At 37.8% G+C, this 19,464-nt stretch overlaps 1 protein-coding gene and 1 long non-coding RNA gene across 2 annotated transcripts in view; one reads left to right on the plus strand and one right to left on the minus strand.

The window, feature by feature from the left end:
• LOC141767657 (uncharacterized) overlaps positions 1 to 19,464 on the plus strand; it is a 91,111-nt gene that overhangs the window by 57,574 nt on the left and 14,073 nt on the right. The gene's annotated exons all lie outside the window — the stretch shown is intronic.
• adgrl4 (adhesion G protein-coupled receptor L4) lies at positions 806 to 18,932 on the minus strand. The gene is made up of 16 exons (XM_074635154.1): positions 18,777 to 18,932; positions 18,237 to 18,386; positions 14,900 to 15,049; positions 13,275 to 13,424; positions 12,858 to 12,928; positions 10,943 to 11,122; positions 10,268 to 10,451; positions 9,993 to 10,106; positions 8,308 to 8,507; positions 6,365 to 6,544; positions 4,774 to 4,977; positions 3,327 to 3,547; positions 2,699 to 2,765; positions 2,484 to 2,575; positions 2,120 to 2,288; positions 806 to 1,278 (listed from the first exon to the last, which is right to left on the minus strand). Exons 1-16 carry the CDS (start codon positions 18,820 to 18,822, stop codon positions 1,216 to 1,218), a joined length of 2,241 nt encoding a protein of 746 aa, XP_074491255.1. The 5' UTR covers positions 18,823 to 18,932; the 3' UTR covers positions 806 to 1,215.

Consider the following 19,464-nt stretch of genomic DNA (forward strand, 5'->3'; position numbering starts at 1 on the left):
GGCCTCGCAACCCCCCGGGACACTTTGCCGACCCCTAGTGTGGGACAGTACCCCCAGGTTGGAAACCAGTGCATTAATGAATAATCCATTAACACACTATTTCCTGTACTGCGTTGATCTCATCTCTGATATGTTTGTTGATTCCAGTATGACCAGTTAAAGATTGTGGACTGGATCCGTAGACTAGACTGGGGGATGGTTTAAGTTCACATAAAAAAAATCATTGGTTGTTGTACTGTAGTTTTGCTCTGTTTCATTATTTAGGACTCCGACAATTTATGAATAGAAAGCAACAATATAAGCACATTTGCTGTAGATGGGAAGACATTTATAATGTCATTATAATACCCTGCAGCCCAGGAGACAGCTTGGTGAGAACTGTTGCGGCAATAAGGCAAGAACACTTAGCAGGAAATAAAGATTCAACCACAATATTTATTTATGTACAGCTCAGTATCACATGGCCTTAAAGGGCTATAGCACAGATTATATGGACCAACATGCTATAAACATTAAAAGAAGAGGAGCGTCTGTCTAATCATGCAGACAAATAAAATAATCAGAAAGTGTCGCCAGCTTTGAGTTTGGGTGTCAAATGTGGAAAGACTGTTCCTCATTATGTCCAGTAGAGGGAGCCATCGGTCTACCTAACTGTCATCATCATGTAAGAGAGAAACGGTCCTCACAGCGATCCATATTTAATATACTGTACGCTTAGTTGTGTTCATAAAAGGGAGGCTGAAGAATGCATTAAACAGGACCATTGATTTGTTTGCATAAAAGAAGTGAGCAGCAGAGATGTGTGTTGGTTTGCCACATTCATTTTTAATAATTTACAAATCAATTTCAAACACAAGAAAGGAAAAAAGACAACAAACTGCGTAGGATATTTGGAGTGTAATGTTGCTAACTGCTGAAAATACACAACATATTTTGATTCCTGCATTATTGTAAGAAGTATGTCTTTGGTAAAAATGTTGATACAGTAGTCTATTTGCATTGTACACTAAACAAACAGGATGTACAGATGATGGCAGTCTTTAAAAAGGAAACAAAATGTTTACAAATTACAAGTGCTGCTGCGTGTCTCATTTATTAGACATCTGGACTAAACAATTCCTCAAACAAACTGAAAGCATGAGTCACAGGATATTGCAGAGCTGCAGTGTGGACTATTATTGTACAAGTGCAAGTGATCAGGCTGGTCGTATTCATTCATCTCAGGCATTCAAAACAACACGGCACGTTTTTGAAAAGCCTGTAGTACTCCTCCTGAATCTGGAACGACACATTCAAAAAGATAGGATTCAAACGAAAACATTTAAATTAAATTGAATTGAATAAAATTAAATAAAATTGAATTGAATTGAATTGAATTAAATTAAATTAAATATATGTGTTTGTGTGTGTATATATATATATACTTTTTTCTGATCAAAATATTATGCGTAAAACGCGATCAGTTTATAAAACATGAATTGTTACAATAAAAACTAACCACATCTTTTACAGCTATTGTTTTAAAATTACCATTTATAGAATTAGCCTTACCTTGACAACATAAAAATGTTGCTTGCATGTTAATGAATCAGTAATAATATTCCCAAAAAATAATATAATATAATATAATATAATATATTATAATATTCAAATAACACTTTTACTTTTTTCATTGTGGTATTGCTACTTTAACATAAGTCAAAAATATATCAATACATCTTCAGTCCCCTAATCATAATATAATATAATATAATATAATATGATATAATATAATATTCAAATAACACTTTAACTTTTTTCATTGTGGTATTGCTACGTTAACATAAGTAAAAATATTTCAATATGTCTTCCATCACCTAATAATAACATTTTATTTTATTTTATTTTATTTTATTTTATTTTATTTTATTTTATTTTATTTTATTTTATTTTATTCAAATTCAATTTTTTAAATAGCAAAAGATAGTAGATTTCCCTTCTATCAACATACAATCATGATGCTCGTTAGCAAAGTGTTTAACTTCCATTGACTTGATCTGAACTGCTCACTGTCCAACCAACGATAGTCACACCATGAATGTTGAATAAATAAATAGAAAACAAAATGAAGACGTGTTACCTTTCTGGATAGGACACAGAGGAAGATGAAGATGAACATGCCCTGGAAGGTGTTGGCGATGGTGAACAGATAGGCGGTGAGGGTGGTCTCATGGAGGATGTGCAGCAGTCCTAAAGTCCAGGTGGCTCCCAGCACGAACAGCAGAGCCAGGGCACCACGGGCACAGGACCTGAGGGTCATAACACCAACTTTAACGCAGGGATTACAAAAAAACAACTCTTATGTATTTAAGAGAACAAACAACTAATTGTAATTTGATACTACAAGGGAACATGATACCATAATAATCCACCAGATGAGGAAATTACAGCTTGATTTTCAATATTCTTTTGACCTTCTTGAACAAGAGTACAGATAATCCTACCTGATGTTTTCATAGTGGCTGATTTCAGGCTTTTTCACAGCAGTATGCCGGTACACTTTGTAGATGATTACTCCAAAAGCCAAGAGATTAACCTTTAGTGGAGGCCGACCAAAACAAACATGACAAACAAACACGATCAAATGGATATTTATCTTTGAAACAATCCCTGTTTGATGAATCCAATTAATACTTTAACACTCATTTCTAGATCTTACCAGAATGATCAAACACGCCGGCCCGATGAAGCTCCATATGAAGTGGTTTTCTGTGCTCAGCCAACACCTGTAATACAAATATAGGAAGTGTTATTTAACAAACGCTTTTATTGACTGAATGTCTTAAGATCTCTTTGTTGCAATAATCCCTCCTCCTGCAGGAGCAATACCCTCTATCAGTTTACTTCAGTCTAATCTGGCCTAATCTTAATTATGACAATATTGTTTGGTCTAGTACATACTTTTCTTATCTTATAAGCACAAAAACAATTGGTTAGAAAAAAGCTACCAAAAAAAGCTAACAATCAGCACTTCTTTTGCGTAACCTCAATTATATTTTACATTAATAAACAACAGACATACTGTACTTGTATTTATAGATTTAAATTCAAACTCTCCATGGTACCCAAAACCTTTCAGAATTTATTTTACACTAATTCAGTTATTACATTTCTCTGTACAAGGCATCTTCTGTTTCCTTTATGTCCCCGCAGGCCAAATTTAATCTCTGTCCCCTTGTATTTATAATTAATGTAATTTGTTTATCTTAATTGTTCTCTAAAAAAAAAAATTCTGAATGAGTTTGAAAAAGAGGTATTTGTATAAAAGCCTTTGTCTTCCCACTTACACTTTATCAGTGCCATAATACTTGGAGCCGAGTGTTGCCGAGATGGCCACCACCACCGCCGGGCTTCCATAGCCGAAGATGTAAAAGTTGCGGTGCAGGAAGCCTTTGTTGTAGATGACGCCAACCACTATTAAGTACAGATGGATGCCCTCGATGCACATCCAGGCAAAGGCCGCGAGGAAGAAATAGTGCAGCAGCCCTGCAATAACGGAGCAGAAAAGCTGCAAAGACACAGACAAAAGAGGAGAGAGGGAGACAGATTTTAGAGCAAAAGTACAGTTATTTTGACCCTCTATGTAATAAACATATATATATATATGCCCAATTCATGAGCAGTATTAATAATCTTTAATAATCAGCATTTAATTATTACTTTATATTCTATAATATCATGTTTATATACAAGGAAGCATAGAGTCGTTGCTATAACCGTTGCTTTAGTGACACCATTATGTGAAGTATACAGATTCTAACATATTGATGAGAACATTTTGCATACCTGTTGTAACATTTACCAACATTTTGAGTTATTTTAATATTTGTAGTAGCATTTTTTAAATTAATTTTTTTGCTTTCCACATGTAAAGGCCTACAGAAGGTAATCCAAATTAAGCCAATTATTTTTCAAGTAACGGAATACACATGTATGCGTGATGCATTAGCTATAACCTGGTCGGAAGACTAGAAAAGTGCTATATAAATACAAGTCCATTTACCATTTAACATATTTAAAATAAACAAAGAAGCCTTTAAGTGATCAGAAATAATTCTGTTGTTCAACTAAAAAGCAAGTGTGAGAGAAATTAAGGAGGACCTATAATGCTTTTGTGCTTTTTCCCTTTCTTTTAGTGTGATATATATATATATATATATTGTGCATGTAAAAGGTCTGCAAAGTTACAAAGCCCAAAGTCCACGCCAAAGGGAGTTACTCTCGCCTTGCTTGAAGTCCCACCTTTTTCTTCCGTAACGTGGTGATGTCACTAAGTAACACATTTGCATAATACCTGCCTAGCGGCAAGTTTGGGACGACCTCAAACAAAGCTAGTTAGAGCGGAGCTGGAGCAGAGTCTAAAGATTTTAGTTTGGTTGACCTATCACAACAGTGGGCCAGCTGACCAATCAGAGCAGACTGGGGTTTTTGGGAGGGAGAATAGGGCAGGAGCTCAAACGGAGCATTTCAGACAGAGGGTGAAAAGAGGTGCTGCAATACAGTCAGTATGAGAAATATAAAGCATTTTTTGAACATTAAAACATTAATTTATAAACATGTTCTAGTAGAAACCCCAAGTATGCACCTGAATATGAGCGTAACAGGTCCTCTTTAAAGTGTGTTATACCATCCCACTCTTACAACTCAAATGAGAAGGAGTTTTAATCAATGAAATCGCAGAATAGTGGTTCAGGCGTACACACACAAACAGGAGATTTCCCTTTTTTGTTTCACCTTATGCGTGTTCATGTTGATCCCCACCAGGAAGATGAACTCGGCCATGAAGAGACTGCAGCACAGGTTCTTGTGGATGGTGGTTCTGGTGCTCTGGATCTCACTGAAGAACCAGAAGGTGAAGATGCACATGGACAGACAGATGAGGGAGATGATCATCCCCAGCTGAGTGATCCGGGTCAGAATGGTGTTGTGGGCCGCCAGCTGAGAAGCAAATGGAAAGGGAGGCGTTTCATTCGCGGTTTCATGGTATGCTGAAGTTTTCATTTGTTGTGTTTTCCGCTTGGAATCATTCGATATAACATGGGTGGGTATAGGCTGGGGTTTCACCAGACATACTGGACAGCTCTAGACCTGCTGTATCAGATACCAGCCAGTTGTTGTTACAGGAAAAAAGGACAGAAAAATGTCTATTTTAATTAACTTAATTGTTTCTTTTTCTTTTTTTACACTCCCTGATTTTGTTAAAGCAGTGCTCCCAAATCCTTAAAGACAATGTAGGAATTTCAGGGCACTGTTGAGTGCTATAAAACAGCAGGGAGTGTGTCTTTAAAAGTTGTGGGTGGATATCTCCCACTGTTTCTTTGTCTTTCAATATGTATAGTGAGTCATATTGCCTTTAGGAGCCGCTACGCTACGAGTTTCATTGTTTTTGGTTTGACTTTTTGTGTATTGCATGAAATGCTGTCTGACAGCTTATCAAGAATATCATCCTGAGTGGAACTTCATTATTGGAAGTCTTGGTATAAAAAAAAAAAATAGAAAGAAGTTGCTATATTTTATTAACAGTTGGCACAGTGTTAACGATCAGCACCGTCAACACATACTGGTGTCGGCCTTCAATAATCTGTATTGGTGGAAAACATCTAAATAGAGTTTAATCTAAATAATGGCGAAACATAAAGAGTAGGTAAAAAGCTTTCATTATATTTGAGCTATTACTGTAATTTTATAGCAAAGTTTTTGAATTTTCCAGATGAACTGGAAGATTATGGATTTATAACATTCTTATTTCTTAAAATGAATAAATCGTTTAATGGATTATCTGAAAATTCATTGTCACAAAATTTTCTTAGCTCATGCAAAATTGACATTTTGGAGAATGGACAGCAACAATATATGATCTGAGTACAAAAATAATTGTATAAGTCATATAAATAATAGAATAAAAGTAATATATAAAATATATCTTCATATAAAACCACTTATATATTAATTAATTAATGTAATTATTGTAAATATATAAAATTTCTCAATGAGGTTAGGTTTATAATTAATTATATATATATAATTCTAATTATTATTATTATTATTATTATTATTATTATTATTATTATAATTATATACTGTATATTATTCTGTATCTGTTGTATAAAACTTCAATAAGTGAATTATTTTCTTAAGATAAAAATCCAGATCCAGATAGGACGTTCAACTCTTACCCTCATTGAAAATAAATTTGTTCACCACCATCAACCCTTTTCTTTAAACCATTTTAATAAATAATATAAAGCCCCAGTGGAGAAATGTGAAAAAAAAAGAAAAAGGAAATACCTTTGCACAGTTGTATTTTTAATGTATGATCACTCACGTTGGCTCGTCCAGAGGACATGAGGATGGCAAAGTGTGTTAGGTGGTTGCAGGAGCAGGTGGTTGCGTTGCTGTCGACGTGGACCGTCTGGCAGCCGCGAGTGGCCCAGTGGCCCTGCAGGCGGTCCGGCTCGTACTCCCAGAAGGCGCACTTGGTCACATCAGCTTTAGTGTCTACGGGCTTTAGGGGACAGACAGGAACAAAGATGCTGTTTTTATTAGTTTTTGCACTACGGTGCTTTGTGATACCACAACAGGGGGTTAAAGACAGATTGTGCAGGTCTCATCAAAATAGCACTTAAAATGATTTCCTATCCATCCAGAGTCTGAGTGCATCAGAAATGATATTTGAAAATAGTTATTTTCATGTGTTGTCCAATTATTGCATGTTTGCATTGGCTTTTCTAACTATTCTTATCGTCTGACAATTTTACGACTCATTATTAGAAAAATAAAATGGCATATGATTATCATGCATAACTTTGGCTCAAAATGAGGCGCAGAGTGTAAAGTGCAGTCATGTGTGCTGCACACGACGCAGCTCACCGTAGGTGTTTTTGTGGGAACACAATCTCATTGGGATGTACAAATATCGTTCAAATTATCATTAAAATTAACGTGAAAATATTGAAAGATATTTTTCATAAATTATTATGTGCAATTTTAGGTGAATTACAACGATCGACACAACAACCACATTTGCATTAAAAATGAACACTGTCTTCAATTTAATTTAATTCAATTTAATTTAATCAAATTAAATTAAAAAATATATAAAATAAAATAAAAATGTGGTTTAATGTTAGTATTTTCAGGTAGAGTTTTATCCTCTAAATCTTAAAAAATGTTTACATTCAATTACTGTAGATTTGTAAGCTGCCCAGTTGGTGTAACGTTTATGATATTTTGCATGTAAAAATGTGTAATTTATTCCCTTAAAGAGTTGTAATTTATATCCTTAAATTAAGAGTATAAATTAGTCATTTATGCCCTTAAATCACTAAATTTTTCTTTTAAATGAACGCGTGCAGAGTGTTTCACAAGAACAGGTGCAAGCTAGAAAAAAAACCTGTGCATCGCAGGAAAATACCACTTCGCTAGCAGAACGTGTCCGCACGAAAATGAAGCCCAAATTATTGATTGTTGCTCTTTAAAGGCAATTTACAGAGGATTTTCACTGCTCAACATAAATCATCACCTCCTTTGTTAGGCTTAAGCCTCCAGGGTCCAACAAAAATAATGATTTCACTTTCTCATACATTTTAATTATCTTAAGAGAAAAATACCAGTACATTAACTTTTAGGGTTATTTCCCTCATTACTCCGCTTTGCCTCCATCATCTGTTCACCTTTTCCTCTTCCATTTCCCCTTAACTGAGAGGTCATTGCAAGAAATACATTAAAATTTCATAAAAAACCCTTACGCAAAGCACTAACTACTCCTCCCGTGTGAGTTTGTTTGAATTTGACTTTAATGGAAACTCTGGCGGTTATCAAGTTACTGCGAGAGTCAGTGTGGGAATATGGAAGCTGTTCTTCACAGCAAAAGAGAACGCAGCGATGCTCTCAAGTTTGACAAGGATATATGTGATGGGATGTTTCAAACTGAGCACGATCCTATTGGAAGCTATGATAAATTAAACATATACAGTATAACACAGAAAAGGTAGCAGCCAGTTTAAGAGAAGAAAACCTTCATGTCAAACGATATAAAAACATCTTTTTTAATAGGAAAGATGGTTCTTTAGTCTCATGATCAGTTTTAAAATGCTGCTTAAATAAATCAAGTCAATAAGGGATTGAATAAGGAAGAACAATCCACCAGCTACTGTATAACTGGGTCAAAAAAAAACTCACTCATACATTTTGAAGGTAGGCTATACATTATGTGTGCCGGAGTGGGAAAACAATGTAGCCAGCCTCAGCACTCTGTGTAGTCTTTACCTCGTTGTGTCTCAGAGTGAAGGTGACATGGTCAAGTTGGTAAACGTCAGCAGGTTTGACGGCTGCTGCGATGACTTGGGAGTTGACAGTGATTTCCCCAGTCCCCGCATAGCGCGAGTAGTCGGTGACACCTGGGTCGCTGCTCGGCTTCAGGATGTCACCGATGCTGTCATATCGCACAAACACCACTGACACACTTCCTGATGGACAAGAAAAAGTTTGACAAAGACAGGAGGGAGTCACACTTACTTACTTACTTACTTACTGTACTGTATTTTTTTTTTTTTACTTTGCCAGACAATTAAAACTGTCTCTTAGATCATGCTGAGCAGAAAGCTATTAAAAGATATTAGATATTAAAACTCAGTGTGCAGATCGGACCAACTGTGTTGAGTTCAATGTGTATATTTAACCAATTTACCACACTGACAGTAACTTCACTGTTAGATTGTCTTTAATGGTTTGATCTGCTGCATGTAACAGGCCCGCAAGACACAAATTAAAGGAACAGTGTGTTGCATTTCAAGGGAATATAATATTAAGAAGTATGTTTTATTTAGTGTATAATCAGAATCTGATTCGTTACCTTAGAATGAGCTGTTTAAATCTACATACGGAGCAGGTCCTCTTCTACAGAAGCCCAGAATGGACAAACCAAACACTGGCTCTAGATAGGGTCATTCGAGTTTTCACGTTTTCGCATTGGCCACCGCAGTTCTCCTAAACGCTTGGCACACAGGAGAAGTTTCAGTTGGTTGCAATCTGTAATCTTACCACTAGATGCCACCAAATCCTTACTTACTATTATTTCTTGTTTTGTTTTTTCATTGACGCCTCTTGTTGCTTATACTGTCCCCTTTGCTGCTGTAATTCTGCAAATTTCCCCACTGTGGGACTAATAAAGGATTATTGTATCGCCTCGTATCGGGTCGAATCGTGTCGTATTGTATTGTGTCGTATCGTGTCGTGTCGTATCGTGTCGTATGCTGTATCGTGTTGTGTCGTAACATATCGTATCCTATTGTATCGTGTCATATCGTGTTATGTCGTATCGTATCGTATTGTATCCTGATGTGACGTGTCGTATCGTATTGTATTGTATCGTATTGTATCGTATCGTGTCATATCGTGTTGTGTCGTATCGTATCGTATCGTATCGTATCGTATCGTGATGTGACGTGACGTGACGTGTTGTGTCGTGTCGTGTCGTGTCGTATCGTATCGTATTTTATTTTATTTTATCGCATCATATCGCATCGCATTTCATCACATCACATCACATTTTATTGCATCTTATCGCATCGCATAACTACACATCGCATCGCATCGCATCCTATCCTACACACTGCACCTTGAATGTTGTATTTAAATATAAACAGGAGTTGATAAAGAAGTATTTTGTTTGCATGAAGCATGTGTTACTGTTGCCATAAGGATAAAGTAGACTTGCAGATTTTGGGATGGGTGGTATATTTTTGCTCAGATGTTTTTGGAGCAAATTCGAACATATGCCTTCCCGAAGGGATCAGCAAAAAATAGACTTTACAGCATTATATTTTGATATTTGAATACTTAATTTTTCTTTAGCATACAACATATGCCAACGCATGGCAAAACAGTACTCCCTGTACACCCAAGCACGCAGATGGTCATAGATTTTAAACATGTAAACTAGGCTACTTTACCATTTCTGTCGTCCTCTGATCTCAGTTTTGGAGTTAGATTTATAAGATCTCCTCCCATGGAAGCAGACAGTTTGGCTTTTGTGTGACGAGCATCAAATGTGACGAGTTTCAACTCTGTGGTTGAGGAGAGGGAAAAAAATATCAAGGAATTAAAAGTATGAAAATGACAATTATCCAAAACCTCACTTTTCTGCGCCCAGGTGGGAATAAATGGCAGGACAATTTAACATAATTGGAGTGTGTATAAGAGCGCTCTGCGTTAATAATTATCTCACCCATTTCTGTGGCTTTGATTTCCAGCTCAGTTGGAGTTTTGTAGTTGTTAGCCAGAGTCAGAGCGTATTCTTCAACAGTGTGTAGCAGCTTGGTGATGGTATGTTCCCGACGCTCCTCTTTCATTCGGCTCCAAGCCACCAGCTCATCCTTCTCCACCAGGTTGTTTACTGCTTTCACTAATTTCTGTTGAAAAGCAGATTTATCATTGTGACATGTGTGTGATAGTAGAACATGTAACATATGCTTGCACTGCAATGTGTTTTTAAATAGAACATTATCTTTATCTACTGTAGGTTTGTCTCTTTTGACATTTCAGTTATTGCTGTATATGTATTTTTGTGCACATAATAACCTATCGTAGATATTGATCTACTATTGCATTGTAGGATAGGTCTTTAAAAAGCTGTCTACACCGCGCAAGGGAGAGGTTAGTGGTGTCCCATAATGGTGGTGAGGAAAACAAAAAGGACTTTTACACTTTTAGCAAAAATAAATTCAGCTTGCACCTTTAATACAAAAGTACTGAAGTCTCTAGATTGTTTTTTCCCAGAACTGCACATCACACAATAACAAGGAACTACATTTGTATGCAGTACCATTTGTTCCCCCCTAAACCAGTTCAAAGCAAAACTCCAGATGTTGATTGAGAAAGAAGAATGGTAAACAAAGATTACCCTGAGAGTTGAGTTGATGGCAGATGGTTTGACAGTGTAATCCTTTTCTTCGGCAGTCAGAGTTGATGCGGATCGACACAAGGCCTCCACATATGCGATCACTTCCACTGAGGTGAGCTCGCCGGACGTCTGCTTGGCAATTTCCTTCAGCAGACTCTGGGGCTCCGTGAGGTTGCTCATCTAGGATGGAAGGGAAAAAAGAGTATTTAATGATATCACATTCCTGCAACATACTGCATTACATCCTGTCCTTCATGGTTTATTAAAACATATTGATATACAGTAGATGTCTATCTGTTGGATCCAGACTGTGAAATGAACATCACTGATACTTCTGCAGCTTTCAGGTTTCTTTTTAGATGGAACTGGTATGTAGCTCACTCACAAACTCAATAATGTGCACATCCATATTTAGCAGATTGGAGATTCCCCACAAGGAGGAGCTGTTTGGTCATTCTCAGAACAGACTTTGCCACCTATAGATTATTGGAGCAGTTTAGACAGGTTAATATCACCTCTCACAAATAAAGAAAGTAATAGATAATGACATTTTAAAACGTGTGCCACCTGCAGGCAATGAGTGTTGCAGTGTTTCTTTTTACAGAAGCTGTTTTGTTGGAGTGTATGTTTTTGTTAAATAAAAAAAGATATCATTTTTACACACTATACTAAACAAGTATTAAATTGGTAATAGATACATCAATTCAACACGTGTTTTCCTTTCTAAACAGCTATGATCTAAGCTGAATATTCAGTTAAAGTGAGCTTGTTAATTGTCTGTATAAATTATCACCTAACCTGTGTTGAATATTTTAATCTCCTTCCTTCTCCAGTACCCGAGAGGGAGATTCTGGTGAAAAGAGGATGCATGATGACACTCTGTGTAGTGCAAACAAATTATGCAGAAAGTGTCATAAGCTTTAGTTAAAAAATAAACACAAAAAAGCCCTGAAAAATCCAGAAATACACACTTTCACAAAGCAACCATTGATTAAAGGTGCTAGATACGAGATTGGGATTGAGATAACGGTGCTATAACAGCGGTTGAAAACAAAGGCAACAGTGCTGACAGAGCTAACAGTGTGAACCTGGGGAGGAACCGGAGGGTGGGTGCCACGCTTGCACAACGACACCGTTGGTCAGGACCCCGTTATCAGTTGTAACCACCACAGACTGTAAAGATGGACGACATGACAGCCCCCCAAAAGTGAAGCCAAAACATCTCGATCGCCCCCTGGTGGCTGGCTGCAGTATAGGTCATAAATCCCGCCCCCTCCGTGTTAGCAGATGGAACATGAGCCAAACTAAAAAGTCAAAGTACAAGTCAAATACATTTTTCCCAAAGATGTAAGTGTTCATTTTTCTGGTAAATTTGGTTTTAATTAGTTATTTGATGCTATAAAAAGGGGGTGGGACGTCATGATTGACAGCTGTGATTCCTCTCTCTAGCAAGCAGCTCGAATTACAACACACACAGAGGGAGAGTGACTTCATATTCTGCTCAGGAGGATATTACTCCACTATATCAATACAAAGAAAATAGTTGTTTGATGCTATATTAATACTCTGGATATAGTAAAAGCACCTTTAAAAAAGAAACAACTGTAACACCCATTTCCTGCAGGTGACCTATGAGTCAAAGACTTTCTTTGCCTGTAGATGGCGCACATTAAGATGTCAGTCCTAAACCACTACTGCTGTAACTTTGCTTGACTGTAGGTGGCGCAACAGAGGGTTTGAAACTGCTGGTACTGCAAGGGGCAGTTGGCTAATAGTGGCTGATGTTGTGTGTCTTTGTAACTGCACAATAGTGCCGGCCAGTTTCATCTCATGTTCATCTTCTCTCCAACAGAGGGCAGTGTCATCATATCCATTTTTACCTTATTTGGCTGAACTCCTGAGGAGGGGTACTTACATATTCAAGTGTTTTGTTGACAGTCTGTGTGATGCACCCGATGTTGTCATGGCAGTATTTTTGGGGATGTTCTGCAAAACAACAATTACAGAGAGTATCTCTTTGATTGCTGAATTTATTTCCATTATTTCACCAGGATAAAGCATAAAACCTGCACAGACGTAACACCGCATGTCTCTTTGTGATCAACATAGCTTAAAACATCAGAAAACTTAAGATTGCACCGTTAACTTGATGTATTGTGTAATAGATTCTTCCACAAAAAAAAAAAAAATTCAGTTCTGTGTTGTGAGTGCATGATGTGTGACAGAGAAAGTAAAAAAACGAGATAGATGTATGTCCTTGGATGAAAGTACCAGTGTGTGAGTGTTGTGTGTGTGTGCGTGTGCGTGTGAGCTCTTCCATCCTCATACCGACCTTTACATCTTACACCGCTCCGTGGATGAAAGTGTTTAGTGCCTGAAGTTGGGATGTAATCACGCTGACAGGTGCAATAGAAAGATCCATTCGTATTATGGCAGTGTGAGTTCGGTCCACAGACCTGTCCTGACTCGCATTCATCAGTATCTGGAAGGTGCAAATGAAGAGAGATCAGCTCCAGTAAAAGATAAACACAATGTGATTAAAGTCACACTCTCAACATAACATCATGTAAACAACTAATAAATACAGATGTTAAACTTGCAGTAGGCAGAATGTTTTCGGCATCATTGGGCAAAAATTGCATAATAACCTTTCAGCATATTGTAATTCAAGTTTTACGAGAGATAACTAGACTTCTGCACCTCCTCATGGCTCTGTTTTCAGGCTTTAGAAAATCTAGCCAGTGAGGGGAGACTTTGACCAATCACAGGTCACTTCAGAGAGAGAGCGTTCCTATTGGCTGTTCATTCAAAGGAGACAGCTGTAAATAACTCGCAAACTCGGATCAGACGGTCAAACTAGACACTGATGATCAAATATGAATCAATATTCTGTTACTGTAATGCCTATTTCTCACCTCAAATGTTTTCAGAAGCATCTTGTAGTATACGGTTTAGCTGTAAAATTAGAAAGTTTGCTCTGGCTGGTGGGCGGTGCTTGGTCTCAACATAGCTGCCGGGTCACAAAGTTTCAAATTTTAAAGTTAAACAGCACACTACAAGATGTTTCTGAAAATATTTGAGGCAAGAAATAGACATTACAGTAACAGAATATTGATTCATAATTGATCAGCGCTGCCTAGTTTGACCCGTTTGATCAGAGTTTGTGAGTGATTGACAGCTGCTCAGATACGGCAGGCTCCAGCTCGGCTCTGATTGGTTGATTTCCTCCGGTCTGTGAAATCTTGCAGATGCCATTAGGAGCACCGGAGGACACAGACGCACATGATTTTTTTTCAGATTATCTGTCTCATGCACTACTGTCAGGATATAGTAACCGTTTTATAAAAACAACTTTTTTTTTAATCATATTTGCTCCATGTCTACCCACTGCTGCTTTAATAGAGACATGCATGTATGTCTCTACAGTATTTCCTCCCCAAGTTAATGTTTTATCTTCTTACAAATAAAGGATGTGGCATAAGTCATTATATTTAATACACTGTATAATTGACTTGGGAGGAGAAACTGCAATGCTTGCATGCATATTACACATCTGAATATTCATAAATCAGCTCCATGCTTCTGCACTGCATTAAATGATGTGTGCCACCCAGTTGGATATCTGCAGGAATACTTTACGCTACAACGTGGGATAAAGGTGTTGTTCTTCCTTTGCAAATGGAGCAAAAAAAATCCGAGGTGGTTACTCAGAATAGCAGATGGGAAGGAAGTGAAAGGCCGAGAGGGGAAAAATATCACCTCCAACACGTTTATCCTCCTCAGTACAGTGAAAGAGAAAACAGTTCACACACACACAGCTGTGTGGTAACTGCTTTCACACACATACATGGTATCTTGCCTACTGTAAGTGAGGTCCTCTGTCAGTACGTGTGTACGTGACTAAAACTAATTCCTGTGTATTTTCAGTAGCTACCGGGCGAGTGAATGGGACATTACCGATGCATTCAGTGCCATCGTTGGGCTGGAACTCATCCAGTCCTGTCGAATTGTATCCAGAGACACATGTACAGTAGTAGCTGCCCGCTGTGTTGGTGCAGCTCCCCCTGTCCCCGCAGATATTAGTCACATTCTGGCACTCGTTGTCGTCTGTGGTGAAAAGACCAGGATACAAAGTAAACTGGGTTAGTTGCGAGAGAAAATAAAAAAAAAAATTGGATGAGCAAAGGAAATAAAACACATCTATGCCGATTTAACTAGCTGCTTTCATGTTGCTGTGTAACTGACCAGCAGGCTAATGACCACAAACAACAGTTCAGGAAGTTAAAACTCTTGTTTATCTAACCCTTTATTTGGACGATTTTTTTTTTTTTATCCTTGGACACTATATCATTGATTTGCGATGTTTAATGCATTATTTACAGGCTGCTTTTTTCGATGAATTGTACTGTACTAGTTTCCTTTTTAATTTCGTTCAGTCTACCATGTCTCGGTCCTCCTTCTGCTACATTTCCCATGAGGCCTTTCAATACACTCTCTAGAAAAATGCTTGAACGTGTTGCAGTCGGCTATTCTGTAAGTTTCTGCTGGAGATATTTGGAGATAATTGTAGTTGAGTGATAACAAAGCATCAGTGGAAGTTTATCAAAAGTAGCAGTACAGTAGCTCAGTCCGTAGGGACTTGGCTTGGAAACTGGAGAGTAGCCGGTTCAAGTAACAAAAGGAGCAGGTGTGGAGTGTGGACTGGTAGCTCTAGGTGACCGCCGAGGTGCCCTTGAGCAAGGCACTGAACTCCTAACTGCTCGGGGTGCTGCGGCAACTCATCATTCTGACACCTTTCTACATTTGATGCATGTGCGTGTGGAAAAGTCAAGAAAAAATAACAACAGAATGAAAAAAAATATTTCTCCAAGGGGACAAATAAGGGACAAATAAAGTACATTATTATTATTATTGTTATTATTGTTATTATTATTATTATTATTATTATTAATATTATTAGTATTATGTCTTTTCTTACTCAAAAAGCTGCAAATTTTGTGGATGAATTTTGGTCTGCAGTTGGTGAAGGAAATAGAAATGTCTGCTCTGCTTCTACAACAAAAAACTGATGTTAATCCTTTGTGTTTAATTTAAAATAGTGCAGTATGTTTTCTCTGCTTGAGGAAAAAAAAGATAACACCACAAAACACCAGAATTAGCATGACATGCTTGGACATGGTGGCAACGTTTTTTTTTTTTTAACATGAACATCTGTTTTCCAAAAACAGAAACCAGAGCTCGTACTAAAACTTGTGAAACATTTATCCACAAATTCAGGAGAGATGATTATTTCTAGAGTAACAATGTCGATTCCTACAGTATATTAATCCATGCATTAATAACCCCATACAATCATCATAGCAGCAGATTTTTTAGATGTGTTTTTGTCACACACTTCATCTGTCCTCCACAATCAGATTACTATTAAGAATACTTCTATTTGATCCTGATCCTGGGTCCTGGGTCCTAGTGTTGATTTGAACTTGATGAAGCTCAGTTGTGGTTTTCTCTTTCTCTAGTCTTGATTAAAGCCTTGGCTGCCTCTAACTTCTATGCAATTTGTATTGTTCACATTTGTGATTGCTGTGCAGTTCTTTCCCTTTGATTGATTTTGAGAAACTCAAATTACTTCAAATATTTTTTTATCTCTGTTGCCCAGGTTTAGAAAGCACCAGAAACAAAGCAGTGTGCTGTTCCAACGTCTTCCGTCTCTGCTCTTTCAGTTTATTGGAAATGACCTGGTAAGACTTTCCGCTGTTGTTTTCACTTGTGTCTATGATGGACGCTCTGTTCTTCCTCTCCTCTGTACCTTTTGCACAAAAGCTGTCCGGGAAGGGAAATCCTCTGCTCTGAAGTGAGAGGTGACTATATTCAAAAGGGAAATACCCCCAGAACACACGGGACCCTTGAGCCGTCACTGTTGCACAAACACTGCATCCACATGTTTTATGATTCACTTTGATGCCTTTGTTTTATCTAGAGAGTGTTTTTGTCACAAAATGTTAAAAGCACTTACTGCATCGGCTCAACATTTATTTATTTTACTTCTTTTTTTTTTTTTTACTTTTAATTGCAGTTCAGCAAAAAAGGTAATGTAGCATGAACTATGTGAATTTTTTTATTTATTAATAATCACTTTATTTCATTGCTTTTCTCATCAAATCAACTCACTCACCAAATGAACAGAATCATTTCTAAATCTGCTACTACACAAGGACTCCATTAACCTTGAACCTCATTGTGCCTTTTTGTTTTAAAATCATCGCCACAGTGTTTGTGCTACTCACAATTTAATTTACGTTTGGCCCTTGAAACATGTGAGCTGTGCTGTGATTGTGATCAGGTTCGGTCAGGAAACAAAGAGGGCTTCAGGAATTCAAAACAGCCCAGAAAAATAACAGGAGTAACAATGCTGACTGAGAGGCAACGTCGGCCATTACAAATGCTACTCATGAAACTGTATCGTGAAGATTTTTCTTTTCACATTGCAGTGTTTTGTCTGTAAAAACCATCAATGTGGTGAGCTGCCAACTAGCTGGTGGGGAATAGAAAAAGTGCAAGTTCCAAACCACCACAGCAGGTCAACAAGTCTCAAAAAGGTTATGGTGGACAAGAACATATAAAGTTGTTGAAATTACTTAACACAGATCTTACTTGAACTCGCCCAAATGTTGTCTTCATGTTTTGAAATGGCAATTCAGCTCAATCACGAGAATTAACAGCAAAATATGATGGTAAAATGAAGTTTCCTTGCATGTAAAAATCACTAAGATATTTAATTCCCTTCTAGGTTTGTGAACTAAGATATGCAACATGCTGGCTTTACCATTGTTGAACCTGAATGTGTGATTTTTGGGGCTAACCGTCTCACATGTTTAAGATACTTAGAGACAAACAGATGCAGAAGAGCAATACTGTACAGAACATGCTGATTTTATGACCAAGGATAGAGCTTTATATGGGTTTAAGTGTATCCCTTTTTACATTTTGATACAAATTGAATGGATTTTTGGCGTCTTAAGAAGCGTTAACATATCCAGTGCCTTATATATTTTTAACTGCGTGGTTATTTTGCACAGCCCAGTCAACCGCCACACTATAAAAATGTTAAATTAACCCACATGTGTAGAAAATGTTGGCCTCGTGCTTCTTTCTGCATATGTTGAGCAGCCACAAACAACAAAGGCTTCCTAAAATAGTCAAGGCTTCCATCGCAGCCCCACACAAGGTTGTACTCTTGCATCATTGTAAATACTCCGTAACACTCCGGTGGCTTTTATATGTGTATATTCACCATTGCAAAACGTCGTCCCGTCTCCAGTATATCCGTGGTTGCAGAAGCAGGCGTCGTTTGATCCGTTCAGGGCCTTGCATGTTGCGAGTTGGTGACAAGAATCACAAATGTCAGAGAGGCTGCATGGGTCTATCAGACTGGAGAGCCATGCTGCGTATATAGACACAAGAGTGTGAAAGTTTACCATGAAAGTAAGGGTTCAAATCATTTTGTGATGCCACTGCTGCTTCTTTTAGCATGTGTGGTTCCAGTACAAATTGCATTTTGATCTCTGGCTCTCTGGTTAACCTGATGTAACCACACGAGATCCACTGAAATAATCCATTTAACCACAGTACATACAAGTTTAGAATACATCTTATGTAGAAACACAAACAATTTTTTGTGAATGACAAATTTTACAGATCTTAAATCAAGCTGAACTGCTGCCCCATCATCACCCATCATAGAAAACATGTAGACCCCATAAACACAGATACATCCACTGTCTTCCCTATCAGACACCTGACACCATGTTAGAGGATCGATAAGCTCACGTACCTGTCAAAAATACAAGTTTCATTGGTGACTTGAGCAAAGACTCCATACTTGCGCTGGGTCTCGGTTCTACTTTTAGCTCAGACTGCGGTGGGCTGGCTGGTGACGTGGTCCACTTCCTTGCATCACTTTTCCTGTTTCCCTAAACCTGGCCCTTCCTGTCTTGATCTTTAATCTGCTTTCAAAAACACGCAGCCTGGTCCTTTCACCAAACCACTCCAACACAACACACTTTCTCATTCGGTTCCACTATACTGTACTACTAATATAAAAAAGGTTTTAGCAGCATTCAGTCACTTTTTTATTGCGTTGTTGACACTGTGACTTATGTCGCCATTTTGGAAGTCTCCTCGCCATTGTTCTCACTTGATCACGTACAGTAGGATGTGTAAACACAAGCCAAACACAACACCGACTCACTTCGTGGGAAGACGACCCCCTCCTCCCTTCCGCAAAGGACTATACACAAATTCATCCCCACATTCCAGCGCTGTGCGTCTTCAAGTGACCATCTCAGTCTTCTTCAGACGGAGGCCGAAATATCTGCAATTCTTCCAGGCTTTCACTGCTGACACAAGCCTTCAAATTCCAGTTTATACAGTGATTCACGTAATGCAGATTCTTTAGTGTGGTGTTTGATGTATATAGGGTTACTCACCACTTTGTAAGATAGTATTAGCAACTAAATTAT

This window comes from Sebastes fasciatus, chromosome 5, assembly GCF_043250625.1.
Source record: "Sebastes fasciatus isolate fSebFas1 chromosome 5, fSebFas1.pri, whole genome shotgun sequence".
Lineage (NCBI taxonomy): Eukaryota > Metazoa > Chordata > Actinopteri > Perciformes > Sebastidae > Sebastes > Sebastes fasciatus.